Here is a 15,947-nt window from a genome sequence, read left to right as displayed (position 1 = left end):
CTGTCTGAGAGGCCATAGTAGTGAGGGTTATGGCGGCGGCCTTATCCTCGACATGCAGAGAGTTCCCTTTCTTGCTTTGCTTCCGAGAGGAGCCACCCCATCTGTATCTGGGCATGGGCAGTCCAATCCGGGCAGCCAGGAGCGCCAGACAAGGCGGGTGAGAGTCTCCCTGCACCGCGTTTACACAGGATAAGAGATTCAGATGGAGGAGCAGCTCTAAAACACGTCCGCTCCCATCGCCATCTTGGACACGCCCCATGCATGGAACCTTAGTGGGACAGAAGGAAAATGTTTCTAACATTGCCCAACAGCATTTCCACTCTTTCTCCACTCTCCACATCTAAAACAAAAAAAATGTCCGACATACACTTTAAATTGTGAATAGAACATATTGTATCTTTACTAAAGTCATGCTTACAATGCATACTGACTGCATACTGAGAAACGCGCTGTCTAATCCCTAGCATCCCTAACCACAACAGCATTTTCAATTTCTTACTCATGTCAAACAGATCCATTCTTGGGCTGAAGTCCTTGCAACTGTCAACAGATCCACAGAATGCAGAATCCATGCTCCTTTGAAGCGCCCCCAGTGCCTTCTTATTGATGTGCTGTGTATTGACATATGTAGGTGCATTGCTTGTCTGACTTGCTGATTTCCTTTCTGGAACGCTGTAAATGTCTAATGAAGCTAAAATATAATGCAAAGCCTTTTATTAGTATCATATCAGTAGCTCAGGAAGCTATTGGTTTGCTTTAAAAACTTATACTAGTTGCATTTTTTTAAAAAGAAAAAAACTATACCTGCTAAACATACAGTAATCAGGCAATGAGCACAGGTTCACTCCATGGGAAGCAATGATGTGAGATCATCCAGAACATAGTTAGAGTTTGCTTCTAATGATAAATACAGTATATCCAAGTAGTTTTATATTAATGTATTTACAGTGTTTGTTAACTCTTACATATACTCACCAAAGTGACTAGCCCCTGGCAGGGCCGGCCCAAGACATTGTGCTGCCTGGGCTCAGGAATAAAATGCTGCCCCCCCCCAAAAAAAAAAAATCACTCCCACCAAAAGGCCCCCACATTCATTATTTTAAATCATAACAATTAAAACCAAAATTAAATTTATCGGCAAGTCAGATTTACATGCAACAGTGGTGGTGGGGTTCAGATAGAGGCAGTGGCAGTGGTGGTGAGGGGGTGGGGGGGTTTTAGACACAGAAAGGGGTGGTATAGAGGGGGTTACACACAGGCAGGGGTGGTAGAGAGGGGGTTAGACACAGGCAGGGGTGGTAGGGAAAGGGTTAGACACAGGCCGGGGTGGTAGGGAGGGGGTTAGACACAGACAAGGGTGGTAGGGGGGTTAGACACAGGCAGGGGGGTTAGTGACGGGGTTAGACACAGGCAGGGGTGGTAAGGAGGGGATTAGACACAGGCAGGGGTGGTAGGGGGTTAGACACAGGCGGGGCTGGAAGGGAGGGGGTTAGACACAGGCAGGGGTGGTAGGGAGGGGGTTAGACACAGGAAGGGGTGGCGGGGGGGGTTAGACACAGAGACACAGGCAGGGGTGGCGGGGGGTTAGACACAGGCAGGGGTGGTGGAGATGGGATTAGTGGCACTGGCACTTACTTTCTCTAAGTGTCAGCCGCACCTATAGCGATCCCTCTTTCATCATGGGGTCTCAGCAGAAAGCTCCTCCCCCTTCATGCTGTTGGCCGTCAGCCTGTCAGCTGACTCTCTCTTGTCAGCAACAATGGGGGGGAGCCACAGAGAGGATGGGCGGGTGGCCAGCTGTGCGGGTATGGCAGCAAGTGCTCTGCCATTACCTCTAATGGCAGCAGCGCCAGGCCATCCACACAGTGGGATAAGGAGAAGAGCGGAGCAAAGAAGTGCAGGGCAGGTGGGCGGAGCGATCGGGCGGTACCAGTGTCTTCTTGGGCGTCAATATGCCACACCTCAGAACCTGCTGCCCGGGACCAATGGTCCCACCGGTTCCCATGGTAGGGCTGGCCCTGGCCCCTGGGGGATACACAGAGATGAAACAAACACTTCTACATAAATTGTACCCTGCACAGCACAGAGATGAGAGCTGAGTGTAATCTGAGTGGAGGGAATAGACACCCCCATTCCTACACAGTCTCATTGGGAAACAAGCACAGCTGATGCTGTCAATTACCTTCTGTGTGCTGGAGGGAAAGCAGGGTTGTCTCCTGAGATTTTGCAGTGTCAGGGTAACCTTAAAGTGCATAGGTATGCACAGGTATGCGTACAGATGGTTTGACACAGGAATGGTCCAAAATTGTCTCCTGTCATTTTTACTTTTTTGACACTTTTTTGGTGAATGAGTAGGGGTACAATGTACCTGGTACCAATTCACATAGGGGGGCTGGGATCTGGGGGTCCCCTTGTTAAAGGGGGCTTCCAGATTCCGATAAGCCCCCCCGCCCGCAGACCCCCACAACCACCAGGCAAGGGTGGTGGGGAAGAGGCCCTTGTCCCTATGGGGACAAGTTGTTTTGGGGGACCGCAAAGCACCCTCCCTATGTTGAGGGCATGTGGCCTAGTACGGTTCAGGAGGGGGGGCACTCTGTTGCCCCCCCTTTCCTGTTGCCTGCCAGGTTGCTTGCTCATATAAGGGTCTGGTATGGATTTTGGGGGGACCCAACACTATTTCTTTTTTTTTTTTGTCGCAGGGTTCCCCTCCAAATCCATACCAGACCTGAATGGCCTGGTATGGATTTTGAGAGGGACCCCCACGCCATTTTTTTTTTTTTGGCGGGGGGTTCCCCTTAAAATCCATACCAGACCTGAAGGGCCTGGTATGAATTTTGGGGGGACCCCCACGTCATTTTTTTTAAATTTTGGCAAGGGGTTCCCCTTAATATTCATACCAGACCCAAAGGGCCTGGTAATGGACTGGGGGGGGGGGGACTCACGCCGTTTCTTTCAATGGTTTTTATTTATATTTGCCGGGATCCGACAATACATTACAGCCACAAGCAATTTTAAATGACATTTTTTCCTTTAGAAATGTAATTTTGCTGCAGTACTGTTATGAACATGGGAAAGAGGCGCTACTTTACAGGCAGTAGGCAGACTAAGGAGACCCCCCAGGCATGATATTTAAAGGAATATTTTATTTTTATTGTTTCACTTTAAGCATTATTAAAATCACTGCTCCTGAAAAAACGTCAGTTTTTAAAACTGGGGCAGGACCCAGGTCTCCATACACTTTTTATGGCAAGAACTTGCATATAAGCCTTTCAAATGAACAATTTTGATTCATCATGTTCGTGTCCCACGTGGTGTGGCAATGTGGAAGGTAAGTGACAGCCGACTATTACAACCACTAGTAATGAAGCCTACAGAGGTCACAGACAGCAATAAAATATGTGGAGTTTTAATCTTTCTGTACACTACTTGTATTTAATGCAAGTTGACTTAAGGTCTCCATCAGTAAGCCGATCACTCATGGCACCAAACAAAATTTGATAAAATGGGCAAGGCCAAAATGACACAGCAAACTGAAGGATTGTAAAGAAGCGAACATGTGATTAAATATAAATAGAAAATGAACAATATCAGATGAAATACAGGTGCACCACGAAAGTGATCACTGCATTATATTTATTGTCTCTGCAGCTTTGTTCAAACGTTACAGACTTGCTTTAAAATTTGATTTTTAATACATTCTTCAAATCAAACGAAGGCCCAACCTTAGATATCAGTACCTCATAATAACAGAAAGAAGCAAAACATTAGCACCTATAAATGTTAAAGCCACTGGCTCTGTACCAGGCTTACATACATTTCTTACCTTGCCTTTTTACAGCTTGTTGAAAGGCTTCATTAGATTTTTCAACTAGATGACGACCTTGGTAATATGTCTGTTCTATTCCAGAAGAGGTCAAAAGCTAATTCAGAGACAAAAGACTTCCTGTGAGTTTTCATCTTGTCTAATGTTAACAAAAAAAGCTGATTGTTTAAGCCTGCCTGGATGTGTGTGTGGGAGCTGGTATAAAAATGCAGACATAAAAAATTAATATCAAATAGAGACGGATGAGTAATTCAAAACCATTCTACTTACTTTCTTTGTTTTTAATGCTGCATACTTAATACTGAATACTCCCTACCCATACAATGCCATCCCAGCACATCATGCATAGAAGCAGATATCCATAAAGCAAGAGGGATAACTATTATGCAGATGCCAGCTGGTATGTAATTGCCACTGGGCAAATACTTCAGAAATAGCTCCTGGTGTGCCAGTTCAGTTCAGGGTACGGAGCCCAAGGAATGGCCAGAGATTTGGTATGTGTTCACTACTGTATCTATCCACTGACCACAAATCCGCCAATTCAAGTAAGACCTTACACCAACTTAATCAAATAGCTCATCAAATATCCATTACATATCATCATAGATATAGTGTGTAAACAGTAAAAATCTGATCAATATGTTTGCATTGTTTTTGCCATTTGTTTTTTTTAAACAGGTTTTTATTGGAGTTTTCAAACAAAAGTTAACATGTACAGAAAGAGAAAAAGAAATCACTTATACCTGCAAAGATGCGGACGCAGCCGCTCTGATACCGAAATTAAGCAGTAAGGTTACATATATGTGTTAGCTTTGAGGAACATAGGAATGGAACAGTGGTTTTAACATATAAAATCAGTGTATAATCTTGTTTGGTGAAGATTAGTAATCGTTCCTGGGTAACGATTTAAGTCCTGTCTGTAATCCTTGTTGGGGAAGGTATATGATTAGGATAGGATATTATCAGTACCTTCCATAGCTTATGTATATATGATGTCAAGCGGTATGATTATGGGTATAAATGTAGAGTTTTGTAGGAGAGGCATATGGCTTAAGTGAGTGGGGAAGGTCAATATGGTAGGCTTATGAGATGATGTTTGGTTTAGAAGTCTAGTTTATGGGTCTTGGTGTCCTGTGTATTTTGTACGGGGCGGGGGAACAAATGTAGGGGTGAAAGGGGGAAATGAAAATATGGGGGGAGGAGTCGTGGAATACAGTGGGAGGGGGAGACAATGAGGGATCCATTTCCTGCCACAGCCCAATGGAGTCATTCAGGTTGTGTATAGTTTGTATTCATTTGTAGTGGTGAAGTGTATCCAATTTGTCCATGTTTTAGTGAACTTAGCTTGTGTGTCATTGGATTGATGAACGAGGTCTTCCATGACCTTTGTTTGGTGGATGCGATGGAACCATTCCTTTATGGTAGGTGGTTCAGTGGAGCGCCATTTGGGGGGTATGCACAATCTCGTTGCGTTCACTAAATGCATAGCTAAAGAGCGGTGGTATGCTGGTATATGAGTAGAAGAGTGATGTAGTAAAAACATTGCGGGATCAAAATCTAGGGTGTATGTAGTGATTCTTGCGATCAGAGTGTGAACTTCCTTCCAGAAGGGTTGGATTTTGGGGCAAGACCACCAGATATGTAGCAGTGAACCCGTGTCCCTGTTACATCTCCAGCAAGTTTGGGGTATTGATGGGTTGAAGTGATGTAACAAAAGCGGGGTCCTGTACCATCTGGAGAATAATTTATATGCATTTTCTTGGACTTTCACGTTCATCGAACCCTTGTGGATTAAGGTGTATATGGTATCCCAGTCTTGGTCATTTAATTGTATGGAGAGGTCTCGTTCCCACTTTTTGTTGGTCCAATGTGTTGTCAGGGTGTGTTCGTTGAATAAGAGGAGGTATGTTTGCGAGATCAGATGTGGTAGTGTGCTGGTACTCAAGCACAGCTTTTCAAATGGGGTCGTGTTTCTGGACCAGTCTGGGGTGGGTTTTGGCTTGTTAAAGAAATTTCGTAGTTGGACGAATGTCCAAAAGGGAAAGGAGTCTATTTTCAGTCTAGAGGTCAAAGCGGATTGTGATATGAGATGTTTCCCTTCAAAGAAGTGTTCGGCTCTGACTGTCTGGTGAGGCCATATGTCTTGTAAGAAGGAAGTGTGCATGCCCGGGGTGAATTCTGGATTCAGTCGTAGAGGTGTCATCGGTCCATTGACTGTTGAGATTTTGTGTTTACTACAGGCGGTTCGGAATGAGATTAGTGTGGGGTTGATAAGTGGGTGTTGAGAATATTCAAAGGGTATAGAGGGGGAGTTAATCCATGGGAGGTTTTGAATGGGTATAAATGAGAATGATTGTTCCAGGTGTACCCAGTCTTTGTGTTCGGAATGTACGTTCCAGTCAATGATTCTAGCCAAGTGGCATGCTTGTTGGTATTTATGTATGTCTGGAAGTCCTATGCCTCCCATGAGTTTGGGTGTAGTCAATCTTTCGAAGCTCAGTCTCGGACGAGTTTTACCCCATATAAAGGTCGTGCAAACTTTGCGGTATGTAGAAAAGAATGTAGGTGGTATTTTGATTGGGATAGTTTGTAGGAGATACAAAATTCTGGGTAGGACGTTCATTTTGACGATTGCGGCCCTGCCGAACCAAGAGAAATGTCCTGAGGACCATTTAGTTAAATCTGCTTGGATTTTTTGAAGGAGTGTGGAATGGTTAAGGGCTTATAGGTCCGCTAGAGAGGTCGGCACCTGGATGCCTAAGTAGGGATTTGCACGTTTATTCCAGGTGAATGGAAAATTGAGTTGGCATTGTTGACAGATTTCTGGGGGTAGGGATATGTTAAGGGCTTTTGATTTCGAGAAGTTGATTTGAAAATTAGAGAGGGTATGAAAGGTTTGGAAGTCTTTAAGTAGGTTCGGAATTGTGGTGAGTGGTTCTGTAAGGAATAATAGGATGTCATCCGCGAATGCTGCCAGTTTGTAAGTGCGGTGTTTAATTTGTATACCTTTGATGTCTTTGTTGGAGTTGAGGCGTCTAAGGAGAGGTTCAAGAGAAAGAATGAAGATTAATGGGGAGAGAGGGCATCCTTGGCGAGTTCCGTTTGACACGGAGAAGGCATCTGACAAGTGGCCGTTAAGTTGGACCTTTGCCGTGGGATTAGAGTATAGCGCTGATATATAGTTTAGCATTATTTGGGGAAGGACGATAGTTTTGAGGGTTTCCTTCATGTAGTCCCATGCCACTCTGTCGAATGCCTTCTCCGCGTCCAAGGAAAGCATAAATCCCTTGTTCTTGCTGGACGTGAGCCAGTGGTGTATATTGAGGGTCTTGAGGGTATTATCTCTCGCTTCCCTTCCGGGAACAAAGCCCACTTGGTCAAGGCCTACAAGCTGGGGTATCAAAGGTAGAAGACGATTTGCTAAAGTTTTTAAGGTCAACGTTGAGCAGTGAGATGGGTCTGAAGTTTGTAACTAGGGAATGGTCTTTGTCCGGTTTGGGAATTACTGCTATGTGGGCTGTGAGGAGATCTCATGGGGGGTTGGTTGGTTGTGCGAAAGTGTTGAATGCTTTTAAAAACGAGGGTGTGAGTAGTCCTGCGTATGTTTTGTAATAGCCTGCGGTAAGGCCGTCAGGTCCTGGGCTTTTGCCTGCTTTCAACTGTTTTAGAGCAGTGTCGACTTCAGTGCGGGTAAGTGGGGTGTTTAGCTCCTGAGCCATGGATTCCGATATAGGAGTAGGGCTATATTTTTTTAGGAAGTCAGATATCATTTGAGTGCGGGTGGTGTTGTCTGTGGAGGGGGTGGGATTGGGTAGGTTATATAGTTTGCTATAGTACTGTACAAATTGTTGAGCAATATCTGGGGTTTTGTTCAGTTTGCGTCCGGAGGGGTCAGTGATTTGGTGGATCGTCTGGTTAGAGCGAGATGTTTGAAGCGCCCTGGCTAGCATTTTGCATGCTTTGTTGCCAAATTCATAGAATCTCCTTTTAGATAGGATATACTTGCGTTGTATCTGTTTGCCTAGTAGGTTTAGTAGATCTTTTCTGGCTTGTATCAGGTCATTTAAAACGGCTAGTGCTTGAGATTGTTTATGTATCCCTTCGAGTCTGCGTATCTTTTCTATCAAATCTGAGCGTTGTTTTCTTTTTTCTTTGTTTCTTTTGGCCGCAGCCGCAATGAAAGTGCCCCTAATTATGCTTTTATGGGTTTCCCAGTTGTTTAATGGGGAAGTGTCTTCTGGGTTGTTTTCTTGGAAAAAGTGTTGTAAGGTGGATTCTACTTCATTTGTGATGGAAGGGTCAGTGAGTAATGAGGAGTCTAGTCTCCATGTGCGTGAGCGTGGCGTAATTTTGGGGAGTTGAAGTGATAGAGAGATGGGATGATGGTCTGAGATAGTCATGGGCTCAATGGAGGTTCGGTGGATGAGGGGTAGGTCATTTTGTGTCAGGAGTAGATAGTCTATTCTGGAGTATCGATTGTGGGGTGTGGAGTAGAAGGTGTAATCTTTAGTATCTGGGTTCAGGGTGCGCCATGTATCGTGAAGAAGTAATTTTTTGAGTAGGGAGTTAATTACCCTGAGGGCTTTAAATGGAAGCACTGTGGATCCCGAGGATGTGTCTTGGATTGGGTTTAGAGGGACATTGAAGTCCCCACCTAGTACAAGGGTACCTTCTTTGAATGTTGTGAGGGCATCGATGACAGACCTAAAAAATGTTATTTGGTGTGTGTTTGGGGCGTAGATGTTCACCAATGTTAGCGTTCTGTTGTGAATCGAGCCTTTTAAGAAGAGGTATCTGCCGTCTGTATCTATAAGAGAGTCTGTGATCTTAAAGGGGCAATTTTTTGCAACAAGGATCGAAACCCCTTTCGTTTTGTGCAGGGGGTTGGTGGCATGTATCACGGTTGGGTATTGGGCATTAGTTAGTTTTGGGGTGTTATTAGATCAGAAATGGGTTTCCTGTAGAAAGATGATGCTAGCATTAAGTCTGTGCATGGTAAGAAGGAGTTTACAACGTTTTTCTGGTGTATTAAGTCCCTTTACGTTAAGGGAAACTATTTTGAGCACGGTTTCATTGTTTTTCGTTGTTGTCGGTACCATGGTAACTTTATTCGAATTCATTTTATGGTGAGGTGCGGGCTGTGGCAGGAGGTTTGGGGTGGTAAGGATTTCGATTTGGGTAAGGGGGAAAGGTAGAGTTTTCAAAGGGGACGGGAAAAAGGGAACCGGCACTATGTGGTGTTCAGGTCACCTAAATCGGTGTCCTGAGCCACAGGGGTATATCCACCGGTGAGAGTCAGTGGTTTTATTCTGGAAGGAATGTGTGGGGGTTGGATAAAGTATGTGTAGCCACTGCTTGGGGGTTGGCTTGTCAATTGAGAGATATGGATGATGAAAAAGTCAAAAAAAAAAGGAAAAAAGGAAAAAAAAGATGTGAGTGACCCAAATGGTCCGTCTCACCATCAGCCTCGTACCTTGGAGCTGGGGGTGTGTGTTAGTTGGGGAGTGTTTATAATGCGTCAATGAAAGGAACGATCACGGGGGTTAATGACGCGTATGCGCTAGATGGATAGGATGGGTGTGTTGGTCTGAGGACTTTAGTGGTCAATGATTGTAAGGGTGATGTAAGATGGAGTCCTGTGTAAGGCTCCTGTGATCTTGTTAGCTAATGGGAAGGGTAAGTAGAAGTACACATGTAAAGGGAATAACAAGCAACTTCTTACTATATTGGTTTTGGCTGAGATAACTGGAGTGCGTCAGGCCTGTAACAGATAAGCATTTTCAACTGGGTGCACGTAACGTTCGTGCGTTTCTAATATACCATAACAGGTTTTAACAAGAAAAGTATAAACAAACCAAAGTGAAATAAAAGTAGATTAACTGAAAGTGTCATAACCGGTGAGGTGTCTTAATCTCATATTTCAGTTGTCAGTCGTGGGTGATGTTATGAGAGCAATGAGTGAGTTTGGTTGTATAGCTCTATTCCTGGTCTCAACTGCTTGATGATGCTGTTGCGGTGTGAGCTATTCATGCATGAGTTGTGGGATCCATGTCTTTTATGCTCAACATTCCGTGGGTAAAGTTGCGTTGTGAGTAATGCCTGGGTGTATGAGGACCTGTGTGTCTCAATGACTAGCGATCTGTTTAACGTGCTGTGGGGTATCCTGTTTAAAGAGTATAGCAGAGCATTCTGGCTATCATTGTTTCACATGTAGGGGATAGTGAAAGAAGTGGTGTCCAGTCATTATAAGACCTCCACATCCCTGTCCCCATCTGCCCATGAGGGGCAGTGTTATGTGAACCGTGATGAGGTATATGAGGGCATCTATGTCGCTAGTCTCGGGTACTCTGGGGGGATGATGGTAAGGGGGTGAGGTTAGAGCTCCAGAGGACCTCTATGTTTCTAACTCTGGCTGTCAGTGTAGAATGCTGAGAGAAAAGTGGCATAGGTGTACTATAGAGGGGAAATGTTGGTGAGGTAAGTCCCGCAAAAAGGATGAGTTAAACAGAGAGGATTAGTTATCACATGTTGCCCTATTACAGTAAGAGGAAAACCCAAATATATAAGACCTCCTTGTATGCTGTGAGGTTTAGTCTTTTACCCAATACAGGAGGTATAACAGGTTGAGGGATAGGATAGGACATGAGGGTACCTCGTATACTGCTGCCGTCTCTGCAGGTTGTTTTTGACTGAAGGAAAATTAGCGTTCTGCCTGTGTCAGGAGGCTGAGGGTAAGATGCTGATACATGGATCGGTGGGCTGATGTCCGTTGGGGTTACAGTATGGGGAATTGCATTACTGCGGCGGGGCAGTCCGTGATCGGATTTGTCCGTGAGATCTTCTTCGACGTCTTCTGGTAGTAAGATGAACAGATCATGGATAGTCGATGGCACGACTGGAAGTCATATGAACAGGTCCTTGGGAGTAAGGTATGAAAATAGGGGAGCATGATGGTCCGGTCACATTTTCGCTCAGCATGAGTATCAGGAGTCGTTTGTCAGGTTTTCGGGTGGGATAAGTAGACAGTCTTTGTTTGTGTGCACGGTGTTAGTGGGGAATCCAGTGGAGGTTTCTGGTTATCACCAGGCAGAAGCGTGTTGAACAGGGAGGTCATGAGGGAGCAGGGCAGTCTATTCTTACTCACTTTTCTCATGGAGGTTCAGGTCATCAGCGATCACGTTGAGCTCGGCGAGGCAAGGGTGCCATCATGGGGCTGGATGGCGGGTGATGTGTGCCCGGAGAAGAGACGGTTCTGGCGGTGGACTGTGAGCGCCTCCTGCGAAAGATAGTGTTGTGGGCGTCCATCGGTTCTTCCAATTGTGGTTGTCGGTGGGGAGGTTGTAGGTTGAATTCCGCGTACCAGTTAGGGACTGGGGTGAACGGTATGTCAAGTGTGTGGCAAAAGGTGTCAAGGTCCTCCGGAACTCTCAGGAGTGCTGAGCGACCCTGGTATGAGGCGGATAGGCCTAAAGGAAACTTCCATCGATAACGGATTCCTCTCGTTCGCAGTACATCCAGTAGAGGGCGCAGGTCTTTGCAATGTCGCAGAGTGATGGCCGAGAGATCCTGATAGATATGTATGGGGTAGCCATCGTATTCCAGAGTTGATTTTTCGCGGGCTTTTTGTAGAATGGCTTCCTTGACAGAAAAGTCATCTACATGACAGAGGGTGTCTCTCCCTTTGGGGCGTAGCGCCCTATGTATACGTTCCATTGCGATCAATGTTATTGCCGGTCGGTCTAGCAGGTGATTAAAAAGACCTGTCACTACCGGGAGGATTCTGTCCTGCTCCACTGCTTCGGTATGCCTCTTATCCAAAGATTATGTCTTCTGCCCCTGTTATCGAGATCTTCAACATGGTCCTGAAGATCTCTTAACTGCATTGTGTGGAGGTCAACATTGTGATGAATGATCTTCACTGTGGACTGTTGCTGTGCTGTCTTGTCTTCTACGCGTTGTAGGTGGCCTGTGATGGCCTGCAGTTCGTGTCGCAGATCCGTAATGGCCGAGAACAGGGTGTCCTTTATATCTGTCGCTACTGCTTGTAGGTCAAGTAAGCTCGGTTGGCGGTGAGCTGGTAGAGAGGATTCCTGTGGAGGGCGGCTGTGTCCGGTAGGAGTTAGAACGATCTCGGCGTGGGTCAGAGAGGAGGCTGAGGTGGGAGGAGAGGACGCCATAGTAGTCCGCTGTGTCCGGAATATCTCCGGTATCGTTTGGCTCGTGCGGCCAGCGATTTCTCTCGGGGATCTGGATCTGCTTTGTGACGTTCCCCGGGAAGACGTTCCCATAATTGAGGTGCGGATTCTGTCGGTAGACCCTGTTACAGGCGGATTTTAGGCTGTGGTGAGAGGGAGCCAGAGGATCAAGCAGCCATCTTCTCTCAAGGCAAACCACGCCCCCCTGTTTTTGCCATTTGGTATGCTACAGCCACGTGAAACTACCTTTCAAACTTCAAAAAGACCTGTTGTTCTTCACTGCTTAAAGGATCAGCCAAAACTAACATTATATTTAATTTGAAGGTAGACCCCAGTGGATGGAAGCATCACAATAGCTTCCTATCTCTGACAAAATACTCCCCCCCAAGATTTCTCAACACCCCCACCTTGGAGCTTCATACCTCCTGTTACCCACTTGCCTGAAGGCCTATTATTTTTATTATTATTATACAGGATTTATATAGCGGCGACAGTTTACGCAGCGTTTTACAACATTAGGGCAGACAGTACAATTACAATACAATTCAATACAGGGGGGAATCTGAGAGCCCTGCTCGTTAGAGCTTACAATCTAGGAGGGAGGGTCAAGTTATACAAAAGGGTAATAGCTGTGGGGGATGAGCTAATGGAGAAAATAGTGCAGTTGTTAGATGGAGGCAGGATAGGCTTCTCTGAAGAGGACAGTTTTCAGGGATCGCCTAAAAGTGGATACATTTGGAGACAGTCTGACAGATTGCGGTAGCGAATTCCGGAGGATGGGCGAGGCTCAGGAGAAGTCCTGGAGGCGGATATGGGAGGAGGTGATGAGGGAGCGAGGGAGCTAGAGAGCAGGAGGTCTTGGGAGGAACGAAGAGGGCGAATAGGTTGGTATTTTGAGACTAGGCTAGTGACGTAGCTGGGGGCAGAGTTGTGTGTAACTTATTGTTAGTATTTTTAATTTAATTCGTTGGGCAAGTGGCAGCCAATGGAGGGATTGGCAGAGAGGGGTAGCAGACACTGTGCGGTTTGTAAGGTGGATGAGTCTGGAAGCAGCATTTATGATGGACTGAAGGGGGGATAGACTATTTAAAGGTAAGCCAATGAGGAGGGAGTTGCTGTAGTCAAGGCGAGAGATAACCAGGGAGTGATTTAGGAGCTTTGTGGTTCCAGTGGTTAGAAAGGGACGTAGTTTACAGATGTTGCGGAGGTTGAGGCAGCAAGCTTTGGAAAGCGATTGGATGTGGGGCCGAAAGGAGAGTTCAGAGTCCAGGATAACACCTAGCACACTGACATGTGGGGATGGGTGGATGGTTGTGCCATTGCTCTTGACAGATAAGTTAGGGGAAGAGGCACGTGGGGGAGAAAATATAAGTTTGGTTTTGGACAAGTTGAGTTTGAGGAAGTGGTGTGACATCCATACAGATATGTCTGTTAGTAAGTTAGTGATGCGTGAGGAGACTGATGGAGTGAGTTGAGGGGTGGAGAGATAGATTTGTGTGTCGTCTGCGTAGAAATGATATTGAAAGCCATGAGAGGCTATCAGCTGACCCAGGGAAGAGGTGTAGATTGAAAATAAAAGAGGTCCAACAACAGAACCTTGGGGGACCCCGACGGAGAAGGGAAGAGGAGTGGAGGAAGTAGAATTGTAAGTGACACTGAAGGTGCGTTGGGATAGGTAGGATGAGAGCCACTGAAGAGCCCAGTCACTGAGACCAAGGGAGTAAAGTTTTTGAGGCGGAGGGAAAGGTCAACCATGTCAAAGGCAGCTGAAAGGTCCAGAAGTAGGAGTACAGAATAGTGTCCGTTGGTTTTTGCAGTTAGTAGGTCATTTGTGAGTTTTAAAAGAGCAGTTTCTGTGGAGTGTTGAGGGTGAAATCCAGATTTAAGGGGATCCAGAAGGTTATTCTTAATGAGGTGGTCACTCAGTTGGTTGTAAACCAGGGGTTCAAGGAGTTTAGAGGAAAAGGGGAGCAAGGAGATAGGGCGTAGGTTGTTAAGATTGGTAGGGTCCAAGGACCACTTTTTAAGTATGGGGTGACCAGTGCATGTTTTAGAGCATTGGGGAAAATGCCAGAGGTGAGGGAGAGATTGAAGATGTGAGTTAGAGAGTGTAGGATAGAGTCAGAGGGCAACCGTAGTGTTTGAGAGGGAGTAGGGTCCAGGGGGCAGGTGGTTAGGTGGGCGTTAGAAAGGAGTTTAGCAACTTTGTCTGTAGTAGCAGATTTGAATAAGGGGAGTGTCAATTGTACCTGTTGATATGGAGTCTTAACTGGGGGAGATACCTGTAGAGTGGAGATTTTATCACGGATTGTATCAATCTTGTTTTTGAAGTGATTAGCAATCACTTAGCAAGGCCTAGGCACTTGGTACATGAATTGTGATGAGGGGGCGATGCAGACACTCTGGAATCCTATCTTACCATTCCACAGAGATCCCATGACTAAACACCTAAGCCATAAAACCTGTCCCCATTATTGTTTGCTTTGGCAATAGAGCCTTTGGCTATTGCCATTAGACAATCTGAAGGGATAGTAGGGTCTCATCGTCCAGGTAGGGAAGATAAAATAGCCCTATATGCTGACGATTCTCTTATTTTTGGGGGGATACCTCAAAGTCATTAGTAGAACTTATGAGACTCATCTCTGTGTTTGGGCAATTTTCGGGTGTCCAGATTAATTGGGAGAAATCAATATTATTGCCATTAGATGATTTGGAATCCCCGTTGCCATATCAAGCCTCTCAAATACAAATTAAACATACAGTTAAATATTTGGGGATTGAGGTAACCCAAAATGTAAAAGATTATATTGATTTGAATCTTAAACCATTACTGCTTAAATTTAAGGATAAATGTCAGAGATGGTGTAAACTTCTATTGACTGTGATTGGCAGAGCAAATTTTATTAAAATGATCTGGACTCCGCAGTTGCTTTACATTCTTCATAAATCTGGATTACATCTTATTGGTTTAGGAAGGTGGAATCTGTTTTTAGAGAACTTATCTGGTGGAAAAAACAACCCCGTATAAAATTAACTACTTTATTGTTAGCTAAAGATGCGGGGGGGGGGGGGGGGGGGCTTGCAATCCCACATGTAAAAAGCTACTTCCTAGCTTCACCGTTACAGCATTTTTGTGGTTGGATGGCAGTATCGGATCCTGACCCTATACAGGGCCTGTTACTGCCATTATTTCAGGAATACCCATTGGGTTTTTGACGGTTAATTATTTGATAAAGTTTGTCAAGAAATGAAAAATATTACAAAGGTTACAAGATATACCTGTCATACTCCATTATGGAATAATGTGAGCTGTGAGGAATTGAAGAAACTGAAAGGGTTTGAACAGTGGGAAAAACAAGGGGAAGGTATTTGGCACAATTATTTCAGAATGATATATTAAAATCTTTTACTCAATTAACTGTTGAATATGAAATCCCAAAGCAAAGATTCTTTCAATACCTTCAACTTAGACATGCTATACAGGTACAGGCATGTTCCTTTGGATTAAAACGTAGCAATTCTTTAATAATCTCAATGCTGGATGCAAAGGTGCATAAGCAAGGTCTTATATCTCGTTTATATGGGGTATTGCATAATAAGTTCCAAGAATCGATAGGTACTACATCAAGGATTCAATGGGCATGAGATATGGGACCGATATCAGATGATCAATGGGCAATGGCTTTGTCTACAGTTCCTACTTAATTTTTTTTTTTTGTGATATTCTGCTTGTATTTGGGATGTATGTGTGTATTGTGATGTTTATTTTTTGTATATAAAATATAATAAAAAGATACTGGAATGAAACCTGCGGCCACAACTACAGGCAGCCTGAATCAGGGTGATTTACATGAAAGGTATATACAGTATCTCACAAAAGTGAGTACACCCCATACATTTTTGTAAATACTTTATTATTTCTTTTCATA

At 44.9% G+C, this 15,947-nt stretch overlaps 1 protein-coding gene across 3 annotated transcripts in view; it reads right to left on the bottom strand.

Moving 5' to 3' along the window:
• The window catches only part of SHC3 (SHC adaptor protein 3), a 184,015-nt gene that overhangs the window by 16,568 nt on the left and 151,500 nt on the right, over positions 1 to 15,947 (bottom strand). For all 3 annotated transcript variants that reach the window (XM_073632953.1, XM_073632954.1, XM_073632952.1), the window contains 2 exons: positions 3,824 to 3,920; positions 500 to 691 (listed from right to left, as the gene is read on the bottom strand). In XM_073632953.1, the coding sequence (XP_073489054.1) occupies positions 500 to 691; positions 3,824 to 3,920 (289 nt within the window). The remainder of the gene's footprint in view (positions 1 to 499; positions 692 to 3,823; positions 3,921 to 15,947) is intronic.

This window comes from Aquarana catesbeiana, linkage group LG01 (assembly GCF_042186555.1).
Source record: "Aquarana catesbeiana isolate 2022-GZ linkage group LG01, ASM4218655v1, whole genome shotgun sequence".
In the NCBI taxonomy this organism is placed as follows: Eukaryota; Metazoa; Chordata; class Amphibia; order Anura; family Ranidae; genus Aquarana; species Aquarana catesbeiana.
Note: the sequence above shows the minus strand (reverse complement) of the source record. Positions and strands in the feature narration are given on the sequence as shown.